This window comes from Lepidochelys olivacea (genome assembly GCF_965140295.1).
Source record: "Lepidochelys olivacea isolate rLepOli2 genome assembly, chromosome: 10".
NCBI classification, from domain to species: Eukaryota; Metazoa; Chordata; order Testudines; family Cheloniidae; genus Lepidochelys; species Lepidochelys olivacea.
This window is the reverse complement of record NC_140420.1, coordinates 85748896-85764281: the sequence shown is the minus strand read 5'-3', so window position 1 is coordinate 85764281 and position 15386 is coordinate 85748896. Positions and strand designations below refer to the sequence as shown.

Below are 15386 nucleotides of genomic sequence, written 5' to 3'. Positions count from 1 at the left end.
TGTCCTGCTCTCAACAGGCAGTTAAATCTTAAAAACTGTTCAAAGCTTCAACTAGTGCAGAATGCTGTAGACAGTCTGACAAAGAGCCTCACTCATGTAGCAAATTACTTCTGTGCTCTGTGATTTGTCCTCTCTTCCAGTTTATTTTTGGGTGTCATATGAGGTGTTGGCTTTTTACCAATAAAACTTTAAACAGGTTGGGGATCTTTATTATCTCAGAAACCACCTCTCTCCATCAGATACCATGCCAGATGAGAGAAGTCAAAAGTATTCAAGTTAACAAGCCCCTGATTTAATCACAAAAGGATAGAAGGCAGGGAATTCTGACTGATGAGCCTTCCACTGTGGAATGTGCTGCCCCATGAGTTAAACACAGCCCTAATATGTTGGTCATGTTGTCTCTTCTCCTAGGCTTTGCTTTGTACAAGGGGTGTGATGAGCAGCTGGGTGGTCAGGGTGGGTATGCTCACATTGTGAAGGTGTTTGTACTGAAGCTGAGCACTGTCAACAATCTGGTCGATTGTCCTGGCAGCTGAAGCAGCCAAGTGTTTTTCTCTTCCACTGAGGCCAAAATGACCAATGAAACCTTGCAAACGGGCCATTCTGGTATCCTCTTTGTTGGTGGCAAAAGTAAAATTGGTGCCTGGAACATTCAAACATTGTCTGAAACAGCTAAAGCCGTTCTCCTCATCAAGCAGTTGAAAAGCCTGAACATTGATATCTGTGCTTTATCTGAAGTGTGCTGGCCAGGAAGTGATGAAATGAAAGCAAGTGTTAGGATATAGATATTCAGGCCTGTCTGTAAAGGCCTATACTCTAAGAATTTAGGTGTATTCTTATCACTTGGCTAGTGATAGAGGTATAAAAGAAAGAATCAAAACCACTGTCTGCCAGTGTAAGGGCCTTCTCTTACTGTGACAGTTTGTGGCCCTGTGCTTAGGCTCAGGCCTTTGGCTAAGCAGCAGAGGCAGCCATAAGCTGGGAAGCGAACGGTTACATCCTCACATTCCAAACTAGTCACATTGAAATATTGGGCTGTTAGGCACTATCAGGACAGGATTGTATTCCTATCACCTCCAGAGAAAGGGAAGTGCCTAGAAAATGTAAAAGGAAACTTAGTTTGATAGCATCCTGTCTGGCAAGAACTCACTTATCAATAGCTGGGATGTGAAATCCTCACTTCTGTATTGTTTTGTCATTATAGTTCCCACTTTGCTGTTGTTTGTCTGTATAATCTCTGTCTGGTTCTGTGATTGTTCCTGTCTGTTGTATAATTAATTTTGCTGGGTGTAAACTAATTGAGGTGGTGGGATATAATTGGTTACATAATCATGTTACAATATGTTAGGATTGGTTAGTTAAATTTCAGGAAAATGATTGGTTAAGGTATAGCTAAGCAGAACTCAAGTTTTACTATATAATCTGTAGTCAATGAGGAAGTGACTGGGTGTGGGTGGGGGTGGGCATGTGGGTGTGTGAGATGGGAACAGGGAATGGGGGTAAGAAAATTGGAATCATGTTTTGCTAAAGGGGGAAATGGGAACAGGGAATGGGAGTTGTTGATGGGTTGTTCCAGAAGTGGGTGGCTGTTATACTTTCACCCAATGCCCAATGGGCACTGCAGGGCTGATGGGTGATTAATGACTATCAGAGTCTGTTTCTGTACCAGCTACTGGAATCTTACCATTACCACAGTGTATGGTCCCACCAACACCAAGGCCAACAATGCGACTGCAGACAATTTTTCCCAGTAACTACACTCAATCCTTAATGAAACTCTGAGAAGAGCTGTTGTCCTGGGTGATTTTAATGCTGAGGTAGGAAAAGATAATGGCACCTGGGCCAGTACTCTCAGGAAGTTTGATATTGGACAGAAGAACAGGAATGGGCAGCAAATGTTAGAATTAGCAATTGCCAATGACCTGGTGATTGATTCTTCCATCACCCAAAGATGGAAGCCGATATGGTTCTGCTCATATGTTTTCACTAGGACTGATATTGATTGTGTTTTCATTAACTGTTATCAGTCAACAGTCATAGATGTATGAGTTTGCAACGGTATTAAACAGGACACTGACAATCTGTTTCTGCTGATAAAAGTGCGCCTCTGATTTAGAAGACTGCCAAATTAATGAGTCTAAATCAGTCTGATGTAATTAAACACTCGTATTACAACCAAGCTATCACACAGCTTTCTCGTCTGAACTGCTTAAGCATTAGAGACTGAAGTCTGTCTGTCATCTGATGAGGAATGGCTTTGTTTCAAATCATCAGTGCTGACCGCTGCCAGCTCAGTGTTGGGGCCTAAACCCTCCAAATTTCATCCATGGATCAGTGAGGAGGTGCTCCCAGCAGTTGGAGTTGGGGGGGGAGGGGGCCCCACACAAACAAGGGCTGTGATTTGAGTCTTCAAAGACAAGTTGCTGAGAGCAAAAGCAAAGGCTGAATGGGTTTGACTTTGGAATGCCATCAAGTCACTGTATAATAAGATAAGAAACCCTGGTGGTTGTCTCAGGCAGTCAGTTTAGAACAGGCTGCTGCCCGGCACCATCTCAGCACACTCTAGTTAACTTTACAGTATTTGCAGCAGAAGGTGGCACCTTCTTGATTAGTAAGAATTAGAACAGCAACATTGGCCAGAGCCTGTAGTATCAGTTGTATCATTGGGAAGATCATTTCAAGATGCTCCTCAATTGTCTGTCACCTTCAGCCTCTCTTCCATTTAAGAAGGGACAGGAAGTTCTGGTAGAGCCACCTTCCTTCAACCAAAAAGAGTCCATAAGCTGCAGTCTGGGAAGACATGATGGGTTTGTAACATTACCCCTGAGTTGCTGAAAACACGTGAGAGTACTGCTGTACTGTTGCTGTAAAGGCTCTTCTAGACCATCTGGCTTACTAATCTCATCCCCAATGCCTGGAAGAAGTGGTAATTTGTTTAAAAAGGGCAATAAGGCAACTACATGGGTATTACTCTGTTACTCCCAGGGAAAAATCTTTGCTTCCTTATTAATATCTCCAATGAATGATGTACTTCAGGGCAAAGACCGGGTACTCAGTGTGGCTTTAAGATGGGTCATTCTACTATCAATCAGGTCTTTATCTTGAGGCAGCTTTTTGAGTAGATGGTTAAATTTAATATGCCATGCTCAGCACTTGTTATAGACTTTGCCAGACCTTTTATTCAAGTGCATTGAACAAGTCTATGGAATCTAATGAGGTGACTCAATGTCCCTGGAAGACAGGGACAGAAAAGCTCTATAATGGAATGGAAAGCTGTGTTAGAGTCAATGGCAGATATATGGCATGGTTTCCTATCTCGATGGGAGTTCAGCAAGGCTTTGTTCTGTCACCACTGTTCAATATCGGCATGAACTAATTGATAGATAAGCTGGAGGAGGCAACTGTTAGTAGTGTTCAGCTGAACATCATTCTGCTTTGAGAGCTCAAATATGCCAATGACACCATCTTGTTGGTGAAACACTGCAGCTGATGGCCGATCAGGTTGGGAAAGAAGCAGCGTGCATTGGTCTGGTTATTAATTCAGACAAAACTAAATCCCTGCCCGTTACCATCAAAGCAACCACCAGCTCAGTATTAACCTGTCCCAAGGGGAGACTGTCAGCTGTTAAATATTTGGGCAGTATCACAGACGGTGCTGGAAAGATTTAGGAACTTGTATAACAGCAGCTGCTGCCATATGTCACTTTGTTCAGCAGTCTCCTGAGCTTGGTAAGTTTATGGAGGAACAGTATGATGAGACTGCCTACAATGGCATGTAGCCAACCTGTGACTGTTAGTAGCAAAATATCCCCAATGGCTGGTGATGAGACATTAGATGGGGAGGGCTCTGAGTTACAGCAGAGAATTCTTTCCCAGGTTTCTGGCTGGTGGGTCTTGCCGAAATGCTCAGGGTCCAACTGACTCATATTTGGGGTCAGGAAGCAATTTTTCCCAGATCAGATTGGCAGCGATCCTGGGGGGTTTTCGACATAGAATCATAAAATCATAGAATCTCAGGGTTGGAAGGGACCTCAGGAGGTCATCTAGTCCAACCCCCTGCTCAAAGCAGGACCAGTGCCCAATTTTTGCCCCAGATCCCTAAATGGCCCCCTCAAGGATTGAACTCACAACCCTGGGTTTAGCAGGCCAATGCTCAAACCACTGAGCTATCCCTCCCCCCATTCTTGTGCATCGTGGGGCACAGGTCACTTGCAGATTTAAACTAGAGTATATTGTGGATTCTCTGTAACCTGAAGTCTTTAAATCATGTTTTGAGGATTTCAGTAACTCAGCCAGAGGTTAGGGTGTATTTCAGGAGTGGGTGGTAAGGTTCTGTGGCCTGCAACGTGCAGGAAGTCAGACTAGATGATCATGATGGTCCCTTCTGACCTTAAAGTCTTTGAGTCGATAAGGATGTTGTAACTTCAAGCTTGCTACAAAGCTGTGGATCTATAAAACCAAAATCATATTCCCTCTATTGTATGGAAGTGACATATGGGTACTAAGGAAAGCTGAAGAACCCCAGATTGACATTTGTCATTCTCATCGTCTTCATCAGCTGACCCATGTCACATCTCATAAACAAGGCTATTAAAAACTGAATCTAGTAACCATCTCCAGTCAGCTCTGGTTCAGTTTTGGCAGCCTTCTTGATACAGATATACTATTAGAATAGAAAACCAATGAATTCTTAAGCATCTGTATCAAAGAATGTCACTATGTGACTAGCGATCATGTGAGTGTCAAAAGCTTTGGTGGCGCAGTAAGATTGCCAGTGATGGACAAACTGAGTATATAACTAGACCACTTTAAGCATGTTGCCAGAGACTGATGCAGGTGGTGCTCTATTTGAAAGGCCATGTCCCTTTGGGATTTGCCATAATGAGGATGATGATGGGTGGGGGATGGTGGGAGAGCTCTGTGTGGGGGTAGAGGGAAAGATGGCGGGACTGAGTAAGAGTTATCACCTTTACACATTGGCTCCAGCTGCTGCTGCTTTTACAGTACCTGTGAATGTGCCCAATATAGTAGATGTGTGCATTTTAAAAATTAAAATAAAAGTATTTTGCTTACGTGCCAGAGTTAAGGGACTGAATTCTCTAACATTCTTACTTATGTAATGAATGTATGTATGTATTACTTTTATAACCATTTTAGAGATGGGGACACTGAGGCACAGAGGGATGAAGCAATTTTACCAAAGCCCCTCAGCAAACCAGAACCAGATTAGAATTCAGGAGTTCTAGTCACTCAGTTGTCGCTAGACAATTCTATCCTCTCTGTGAAACATTTCAACAACAAACCCCCTAGGATATTTGCCACAATTTACAGTAGAGCCTTCCCTGGGCTTATCATGTGTCTGATCCACAGTACCTAATTTAGACTCTATGCTACTGGGGCAGTGACTTTGTCTCTGTGCTGGGCACATTGATGCCATAGGCTCTTAAATAATAACGGAAGGGGCACAGCAGTAATATTTTTGCTTTGAACAATCACCATCTTCTTTAACAAACCTCTCGCTCAGGCAGAACCTCAGAAGGCGCCCCACATCATCTCTTTCTTCTTGTTTGGCTATCTCTGAAGCATTTCTTTTCTTTCCTTCTTTCAGTTGTGCTGCAACCACCCACTTGTCCTTCTGAATCCCCATCAACTTCCACTTGTCTTGACTATCGCACAGAGGCCCTCTGTTTCACATGTACTTCCTTCCCCACAGTGGGACTGATAATTCAATTAGTAGAGCTGTCTAGAACAGCTTAAAGCCATGTCTCTCCATGATCTGGTCTATATGCCTGACTCTGTTCTTTGGCTTTCCCTATTAGTGTGCTTCATACCTGCAATGTGATTTTGTTTTTCACAAGAAGTCCAATTTTGATGTCCATCAGATTGAGGTCATTTTCCAGTTGCTGATTGGATCGGATAAGGGTCACAACCTCCTCACGCAGCTTCATTAGGTCAAGCTCCTCCTGAAAATCTTGATCACTTTGATCCAGTAAGTGGACAAATTTCCGGACCACAGCCATAGGTGGGTCTTCAGCACTGACTAAAAGGAAATGAAGTATCAGGCAAAGAGCAAGAGAAATCAATGAATACACATTTTAACAGCATATGAAGTGTCTGACTATCACTTGACAAATTTAGCACCACACAATATAAACAGCTTCTAGAAAGATTTGGAATTACTTATTTTTGGACAAAACGTGAGCATAACCAGCAACAAAGGAAAGAGTGACACAAATATCAAATCTAGGCTAATTTGTGATGCCCAGGTTAATTGAGAAGCTGTAGTTCTACCCATCAGTAGCTACAGTGATGTCTGGATTTAAAATCTCTCACCCTCAGTGTTCCCCAACCTTACACACTCCCCCACCAATACCACCCCAAATACCTCCCAATCTACTACTCTTCTAAATGGTCTACAGTAATGCAGACTACATTAGCAGTGTGCTATGGAAATACCGACTCTTCAGGTATAAAAGCCTCATTCCCTTGGCAATACTTACTGAGAGTTTTGTAGTCATCTCGTGCTTTATTTGCACGAATAAAGGCCTGGATTTTTACAATGTCATTTATCTAGGAGGAAAAAAAAATCCCACATCATTTCATTCACAGTGTAATACAGAAAATATATATTAAAACAAGTGTAGCAGAGAAAGTCTTACATGGTCTCTGAAATACTGCAGACGATCTCTGTATCGCTTTCTGGCTTGATGCATCCTGGTCATTGACTGAATCTGTGAAGTAGTAATGAGATACTCAGAGATAAATTCTTTCCTCCAAGACAATGTCCCACAACAACCTTATTGCCACAAAGACATTGAGGAATTAGCAGGAATTTAAAGAAATGCAAAAAAAATTATCAGAGAGCTGGAGGGATTGATGCTAAATATGTAAATTTTGGCTAAATTACAGATGAGGAAGGAGAGAAGCAAATCCTAATATTCTATAAATATTTGAAGGATATCAATGCCAGGAAGGGAGAGGGATTATTTAGGATCATACACAAAGAGGGGGTATAATTAGGAGAATAGGGTAAAGTTAAGAGAAGGATTTAGGATGAACATTAGAAAAAGCTTTCTGACCATGGGATCAGTGAGGCAGTGGAATTTTCTAGTGAGAAAAGAGGAAGAAGCCCTGGTGATCTTTAAAACTACACTGGACAAAGAACTAGAAACAGTACATAATCCGTGATACTGAATGATTCTGCCCTGGCGCCTGAGGATAGACTATATGACTTAAAAGTTCTTTTCCATCTCTGATTTCTATGACTATGAGCAGACACACTTCCAAAGAAACTGTACCTTCACTACTTGGTCCTTGTGTGCTCGCAGGTACTCCAAGCGACCTTGGTATTCCTTCCGCTGCTTGTAGCCACGCCATTGAGACTGAAACCAGACAATGCACACACGCACACATAAAGAAGTTTACTTTGCAAGGCATTACCATTCTTAACACTCCCCTGCTATTCATCATACCAAGTTTGCCTTTGTCCAAGTGTAAAATTGAGGATTCATAATTTTTTTTTTTTATGTGTGGAAAAGTGTTAGATGCACTATGGGTACATCTACACTGCAGTTAGACATCCGAAGCTGGCCTGTACCATCTTACTTAGGTTCATAGGGCTCGTGCTGAGGGGCTATTTAACTGCAGTGTAGACATTGGGGCTCAGGCTGCAGGTCAAGCTCTGGGACCCTCCCATCTCAGAGGGTCCAGCCTGAGCCCAAACATCTACATTGCAATTAAACAGTCCCTCAGCCCGAGCCCTGTGAGCCCGATTCAGCTAGCACAGTCCAGCCACAGGGTTTTAATTGCAGGGTAGACATATCCTAACAGGTCCCCTTGCCCAATAGTCTTTATTACAGAGTTTACCATGGGCAAGGTGATAGGTATGTGCCTTAAGAAGGGAGCTGGACCACAAAAAAGTGGCTGTCCACATAGATTTAGTGAAGGTGTTCCATGTATAAGGGGTCACGTGGAAGAAATGCAGTGCTCTTTAAGAAAGAAATCCGAATTTGTTAACTTTTGGGAAAAAGACACTTCTCTGCAGGCTCTGGGGAAGGGGGTGTGGAAAAGCTTGGAGGTATCCAATTGCTGTTTTCTGTGAAAGGATGAAATTTTATTCAGTTTGAAGTATACATACGTCTTGTGGAGATAAACTACTCATCAAGTACAGATCAGTCACATATTACACACTGGAAGCATTATTCACTCTCCCCCTGCAAAAAGTGTCCAATCCTCATGCCAAATGGTGCTTCTTCCCTCTTCTGACCCCCTAGCTCCTTGAACAACCTGACCACGAAGAGGAGCAACATGGTCCCCCCATCAATCCTGTGAGTGACTCTCATGCCCACTCCCTCCTAACCAAATGTTCCTGCTCTGTTATGAAGCCACTGATCTCTCTCATTCCTGGCCTAAGGCTACCAGCTCATTCTACATTCCTCCCAGGTGGTTCTAGCCCAAGAAGGATCCAGCTGTACAAGAGGGCAAGTTGCATCAGCTTCACACCTGAAGGATTACAACAGGTAATAGGAGAAAGGACAGAGTTCACTCCATGTAAGAGTCTTGACCAGTCTTGCCTAGCTTCCAGTTTTTCACAGATCTCCTGCTTTTGTGTCTGCTCTCTGCTTCCCCAAACTCCTTACTGAGTCTCCAGTTTTGGCCAGCTACAAGGTAGGTGAGGCCAGGTTCTAAGGCCTGATCTACACTACACAGATAGATCGACGTAAGGCAGCTTACATCGACCTAATTAAATCAGTGTGTACACTACAGCCTTGTCCTGCGATGTATGTGCCCTACTACACCAACATAATAACTCCACCTCCATGAGAGGCGTAAGGCTTATGTCGGTGTAGTGTTTATATATACACTGCTACTTACATCGGCTGTTAGATCTTGTCAATTTCAAGAGAGTTGGGCAGCTGGACCCTGCTCCCAGCTGGGAGCTGGGGCAAGAATGGATCAGTCTCCCAACTAGGAGCTGGGACGAGAAGACTAGGTGGCTGGACTGTGCACCCAGCTGGGAGCCAGGGTGAGAATGGACCCTGCTCCTGGCTGGCAGCGGGAGTGAGAAGTCTGGGTGCCTCCCCAGGGTTGGGAACATTGGCTGTCTTGTCAATTTCATGGCTCCATGGTGGATGCCCATCTCCCAGTGGGAGTGGGGGGGGGGGTAAGATGCCGGGGTAGCTGGACCCCGCTCTCCAGGGGCAAGAAGCCCTGGACAGCTTCTTCCCTGTTCATGGCGGGGAACAGGGAGGTAAGGGAGGGGGAGCAGCCTCCTGGGAGCCAGGGAGACTATGGGGCAGCCACGCTTAGGTCGGTGGAAGCACTCCTAGTGAGGACATGCTCAACCGAACCAAGGAGGATAGTGTGGACATGCACCACCACAGTAATTACTGCGGTGGCTGCAAGTCATAAGAATGGCCATACTGGGTCAGATCAAAGGTCCATCTAGCCCAGTGTCCTGTCTTCCGACAGCGGCCAATGGCAGGTGCCCAGAGGGAATGAACAGAACAGGGAGTCATCATCCCCTGTCACCCATTCCCAGCTTCTGGCAAACAGAGGCTAGGGACACCATCCCTGTCCATCCTGACTAATAGCCATTGATGGACCTATCCTCCATGAATTTATCTAGTTCTTTTTTGAACCCTGTTATAGTCTTGGTCTTCACAACATCCTCTGGCAAGCAATTCCACAGGTTGACTCTGCGTTATGGGAAAAAATTCGTCCTTTTGTTTTAAACCTACTGCCTATTAATTTCATTTGGTGACCCCCTAGTTCTTTTATTATGAGAAGGAGTAAATAACACTTCCTTATTTACTTTCTGCACACCAGTCATGATTATATAGACCTCTCTCATATCCCCCCTTAGTCATCTCTTTTCCAAGCTGAAAAGTCCCAGTCTTATTAATCTCTCCTCATATGGCAGCTGTTCCATACCCCTAATCATTTTTGTTGCTCTTTTTTGAACCAATTCCAATGCATCTTTTTTGAGATGGGGAAACCACATCTGTACGCAGTATTCAAGATGTGGGTGTACCATGGATTTACATACAGGCAATATGATATTTTCTGTCTTATTATCTATCCCATTCTTAATGATTCCCAACATTCTATTTGCTTTTTTAACAGCTGCTGCACATTGAGTGGATATTTTTAGAGAACTTATGTACAATGACTCCAAGATCTCTTTCTTGAGTGGTAACAGCCAATTTAGACCCCATCATTTTATATGTATAGTTGGGATTATGTTTTCCAATGTGCATTACTTTGCATTTATCAACACTGAAGTCAACCTAATATAGGTTTACTTTATTTTATACCCTAAGACTAGGCACTACTATAATTCACATAAATAAATAATAATAGTATCACAGTATATGTAGTATGGACACAGAAGAAGTCACCCATAGACAAAGACATAGGACTTCACTACCTGGATACAAGTGATTGCAGGGACTTGCTTCTTCAAGAAATTCATTCTGGAGTTGAATTCCTGGCGAACAAGGTACCCACGGCAGCAAGCCTGCAGCCTGGTAATCAAGTTCTCATTAGCAAGCCAGAGCTGCTCTCTGTTGTACGCAGCAGTGACTCCAGAGATAGAGCTCTGAATTAGTGTTATGGAAGAAGAGGCAGTGCAAATCAGAAAAGGAAAAAGGACAGGTAGAGGAGACAAAAGTCAAGATGGTAAATTAACTTCCTATATCATGCACAAAATATCCTAAATTATCCTTCAACATACACTGGGATCATGATCTTGAGCTCAAAGTTATGGTGAATTTGCTGAAGTGGCTCCTCTATATACTTTCTCCAGAGAGAAGGAATTTCCTGACACATGGAGCCAACATCATCTATAAAAATCTGCTAGTCCCCAGTAGAAAGGGTGCAAAGCATGTGTATAGCATAATGGCAAAACCAAAAGGGCATGGTGGCACACCCAAAAAGGCACAATTGAGAAGATGATGTAGCAGCAAATTATTTGTTTTAGTTATTTTTAAACAGCATTATCTTTTAGTCAATAATTCTATTTGGATTAAGCTTTAACTTGTAGGATAATACTGGGGAGAATTACTCAGGTGAGCAACTACAAAGAACTTGCTCTTTTCAGGGAGACAATGAGCACATGTTATTCTACTACCTGTATCTCCTCCCGGGAGAGCTGGGTATTATTCTGCACAAATCCTGAGGGTTCATCCCAACGTCCCTCTCTGGTTCGCAGGTTATGGTAATAATAATAGCCTCCTTTCACCCAGTGCTTCACGCACTCACTGCCATTGTCCCCTATGAGCAGAAATTGAAGTACAGGAACTGAAGGTGAAGCACAGCCTCCCAGCACACAGATAACATTCATTAAGCAATCATCAGTACAACTGCTTTTAACTATCTGTTCACTGCAGCTAGAAAAGCAGATGTCATTCCCCCAAGACCTTACTGAGCTACCTACCATAACATGCTCCTGAAGTAGAGAACATGCTACTAAAGATTTAAGTAAAAGTATATTTTCTAAATGTTAAAAAGAAGTCCCCCATCCCCTCCACACAACCCTAGACTCCATTCCAGACAGATTTTTTCCCTGGCCTCTGCTTTCCATACCACCATCACAGATTCATCTGCTTTCTTCTTGCTAGTTTACCATTTAAAATTCAGTTGTACAACCCCCACAGTTCACCTGTTGCCATTTTTTCTTTCTTGGCTTCTGCCAGCTCACGCTGGTATGTCTCATCACACTCCGGAGTGACTCCATACAGTCCAACATCAGGTGAGCGCAGGGCACTGAGGGTCTGGCCCACATCACCATGGACCACTGCTTCATTAATGGCCAGAATTCCTAAGGAAACTTAGATAATGCACAAAAGAGTGGGTTACCTTGGAATCATTTAATGTCATTATTGTGATACTATAATATTAGAAATTAAAGTAGACAAGAATAAGAATATATTTTATAAAACATGATGGGTTAAAAAAGAATATCAAGAAAAATGTAAGATGACTACTAAAAGCTGGGGAGGGGAGGGCAGGAGCTTGGAGAAAATAAAATGCTCAGCTACTTTGCCTTCATCGTCAATACAAAGGACGCTAGTGAGTTCACATGATAAATGTTACAGAGAATGAGAGAATATAAAAAAATCAGAATACATAAAATGCAAGAAAAAAATCTCGATAATTTAAAGGTATAGAAGTTAGCAGGGCTCCCACTTGTTTCAGAGAGTTAAAATGGCAAATAAAGGAAACTGGTGAAAAGAATTTAAAAAGGCTTTTGATAAAGTCTATAACACCACGCCATCAAAGAAACTTAAAACCACAAGGAGAGAGAGAAAATTCTGTCAGGAACTGAAAAAATAGTTGAGATAGGAAACAAAGAGCAGGAATCAACCATGGTTTCTGGAGACAGAAAGGAAGTGAATAGTGAGGTGCCCATGAACTAGTGGTAGGCCTACTGTTCAAGATTCTTTTAGGGTATCTGAAAGCTGTGGTGAATAGCACAGGTGAAAAATGCTAATGTACAAAATTATTTAGGTTAGTAAAAATCAGTGCAAATTTGAGGAACTCCAAAAGCATCTAATAAAACTGGGTGACTAGGCAAAATAATGGCAGATTATATTTACCATAGACAAATACAATGTAATATGAACCGGATTAAATAATTTAAATTGTGCGTGCATGCACAAATACACAGATGAGTAATGAATTGGTTGCAACCTCAGGAAAAAAATTTAGGCATTATTGAGTGCATTTTGGTGAAGACACTTGCCCACTGTGCTGCAGTGGTAAAATAATACCAAATTGGATGCTTGGATGTATTCAGAAGGTAACATAATAACGTGGAAAAAATAACACCGTTAAAATAAGTTAACAGTCTGGCCTCACCTTGAATATTGCCTTATGCACATGGATTCCACCTGAAACACTCCTCCAGAGCACTCCACGCAGTGACAGTTTTATGTCTGAACCATCTTGTAGAAAGTCTGAGGACGCCTGATGATGAAGATTAATATAAACACTTAATATGCAACTTACATTTCTGTGCTTCCTCTGTGTCCCTGTTGGATCGATGAATCCCATCCTGAATTTCATCCAGCCACAGCACAGCTGTCTCATCCCGAGTGTCCTAAAGAAAAAATGGGAAAAAGCTCATCTCCTGCTGTGCATCTAAGATAATTGTGCCTAGTGAAGTAAATTGCGCACATATCAAGTGTTCACACATTAAGTTTCAGCCACAGAGGAAAAAAAGCCACATTCCTCTCCAGATACTCTGCATTTGACTACAGCACAAGAATTAAAACTTCATGTGTTCCTGTGACCAGCAGAGGCTGCTACAGCCATAACTCAAGCAGGTTCTTCTGTTCTTCTCCCATCATCTCATTTCCAAAGATAAACTTGCTGAGGAAGGGGGAACAACTGATAGATTCTAATATTGTGCATAGCTCTAATAAGCAGAGATCAGGGACACGAGAGCAAAAGGCCACTGAATTAGCACCAAGTAGCCTAAAGCCACTCAGAGGATATTGTTTCCCTGATAGTATGGGAAGAAGACTCTAGCCCAGGGTGGAGGGCCACATCTAGATATGGAAATTGTATGGCAGGCCATGAATGCTCACAAAATTGGGGGCTGGGGTGCAGGACAGGGTGAGGACTCTGGCTGGGGGTGCGGGCTCTGGGGTGGGGCCACAAATGAGTTCAGGGTGCAGGAGAGGGCTCTGGGCTGGGCATGAGGGGTTGGGGGTGCAGGAAGGTGCTCCGGGCTGGGACCAAGGGGTTAGGAAGGCAGGAGAGGGATCAGGGCTGGGGCAGGGGTGCGTAAGGGGGTCAGGGGTGTAGGCTCCGGGTGGCGCTTACCTCAAGCAGCAGCATGTCCCCTCTCCAGCTCCTATGCAGGGGCGCGGCCAGGCAGCTCTGCACGCTGCCCTGTCCGCAGGCACCACCCCTGCATCTCCCACTGGCCATGGTTCCCAGCCAATGGGAGCTGCCGGGATGGCGCTTGGGGTAGGGGCAGTGCACTGAGCCCCCTGGCTGCCCCTATGCGTAGGAGCCGGAGGGGGGATACGCTGCTGCTTCCGGGAGCCGTGTGGAGCCATGGCACACGCGGAGTGGGGCAAGCCCGACCCCACTCCCTGGCTGGAGCACTGGAGCAGGGCAAGCCCCCAACCCCACTCGCTGGCGGGAGCTCGAGGACTGGATTAAAACGTCTGAAGGGCCAGATACAGCCCCCAGATTGTAGTTTGCCCACCCCTGCCCTAGCCTATGTACAAAGAGGCTACAAAACATGTGAAAAAAGAGTTCTTAAACATGATTCAAAGTTGGTTTCTCCCCATCCACATTCCGAGGCCAAAAAGTGTTAGAATAGTCTTTGGCTGGAAGTGCGTTAAACAGACTTTAAACTAAGCATGGGAACCCTGTTTAACAGGCCATTGTATATAGGGCCTTCGTCACACACACTAAACTGCTCTGGTTGGACTTTGAACAAAACTATTCAGCTGTGTTTATGTGCAGGAGACTGAGATAAGGGAAAAGGGGTAGAAGTTTAACAAAGACCCAAAACATATGCATGAAGAACAAATGACCTTGCAGCTGCCAAGTATAGTCTCTCTCCACCCACCATTTGCTTCCTGTTGCTAATTACTAAAAACAGAAACCACCTCCCTCAGCCCTCACTGTACAAAGAGAATACAGGAAACACTCAACTCCAGCACAAAGTGCACCACTGCCATACAACATAAAGAGCCACTCTATAGCTGGAAACAGGGGTTTTGAGGGTCAATTCCAAAAGAGGCATTTCCTAATATATCCTCTGAATTTGCCCTATTAAAATAGTTTAATTCTGTAGCTCTGAGACAGGTCACAACAATGACCTGGATATCTGTCCCTTTCACTCAAGAGAGCAACATGTCCAAAACAGGCAGCTTTCTTCTAAAAGTCAAACTGATCCCAGGAGAATGGGAGAGGGGAGAAACTGTCCAAGTGGAGGGGGGAAGAGGGCTTTTCTAGTCCACTTTGATAAAGGTAACTTTGCACACTCCAATCTCTGCTAGTAAAAGTCAATCCACAGAATGTCAGGATGATTAGGATGGCTTTGGAAAAACCCCCACACATTTAGCATTGCAGGGCTTCAGCAATAGTAAGGAATAGTAAGGAAACTGTTACTCTTTCTTCTCTATGAAAAAAAGACCTTGCTTTTGACTTCTCTAAAAACTTCCACATGTACTGTTGCCTGGAAAATGTCACCATACAGTAGCCCACCATCCAAGGAGAAACTAAGTGACTAAGTTAGAAGGAGTTAGAAGTGACTAAGGAGAAACTAAGTGACAATCGTACAGTCAGTCCAAGATACACACATTTACTAGCCAGTACTAGTCAGGTTGAAGATTTTCACTATTTTCCTTCTATACTGTAGT

The 15386-nt window shown here is 43.6% G+C and overlaps 1 protein-coding gene across 1 annotated transcript in view; it reads right to left on the bottom strand.

Moving 5' to 3' along the window:
- The window catches only part of IQGAP1 (IQ motif containing GTPase activating protein 1), a 188259-nt gene that overhangs the window by 59389 nt on the left and 113484 nt on the right, over nucleotides 1-15386 (bottom strand). The window contains exons 16-23 of the mRNA XM_084641761.1: nucleotides 13012-13102; nucleotides 11663-11830; nucleotides 11132-11274; nucleotides 10430-10600; nucleotides 7299-7382; nucleotides 6660-6731; nucleotides 6501-6570; nucleotides 5832-6040 (exon numbers count right to left, since the gene is read on the bottom strand). Coding sequence (XP_084497887.1) covers nucleotides 5832-6040; nucleotides 6501-6570; nucleotides 6660-6731; nucleotides 7299-7382; nucleotides 10430-10600; nucleotides 11132-11274; nucleotides 11663-11830; nucleotides 13012-13102 — 1008 coding nt within the window. The remainder of the gene's footprint in view (nucleotides 1-5831; nucleotides 6041-6500; nucleotides 6571-6659; nucleotides 6732-7298; nucleotides 7383-10429; nucleotides 10601-11131; nucleotides 11275-11662; nucleotides 11831-13011; nucleotides 13103-15386) is intronic.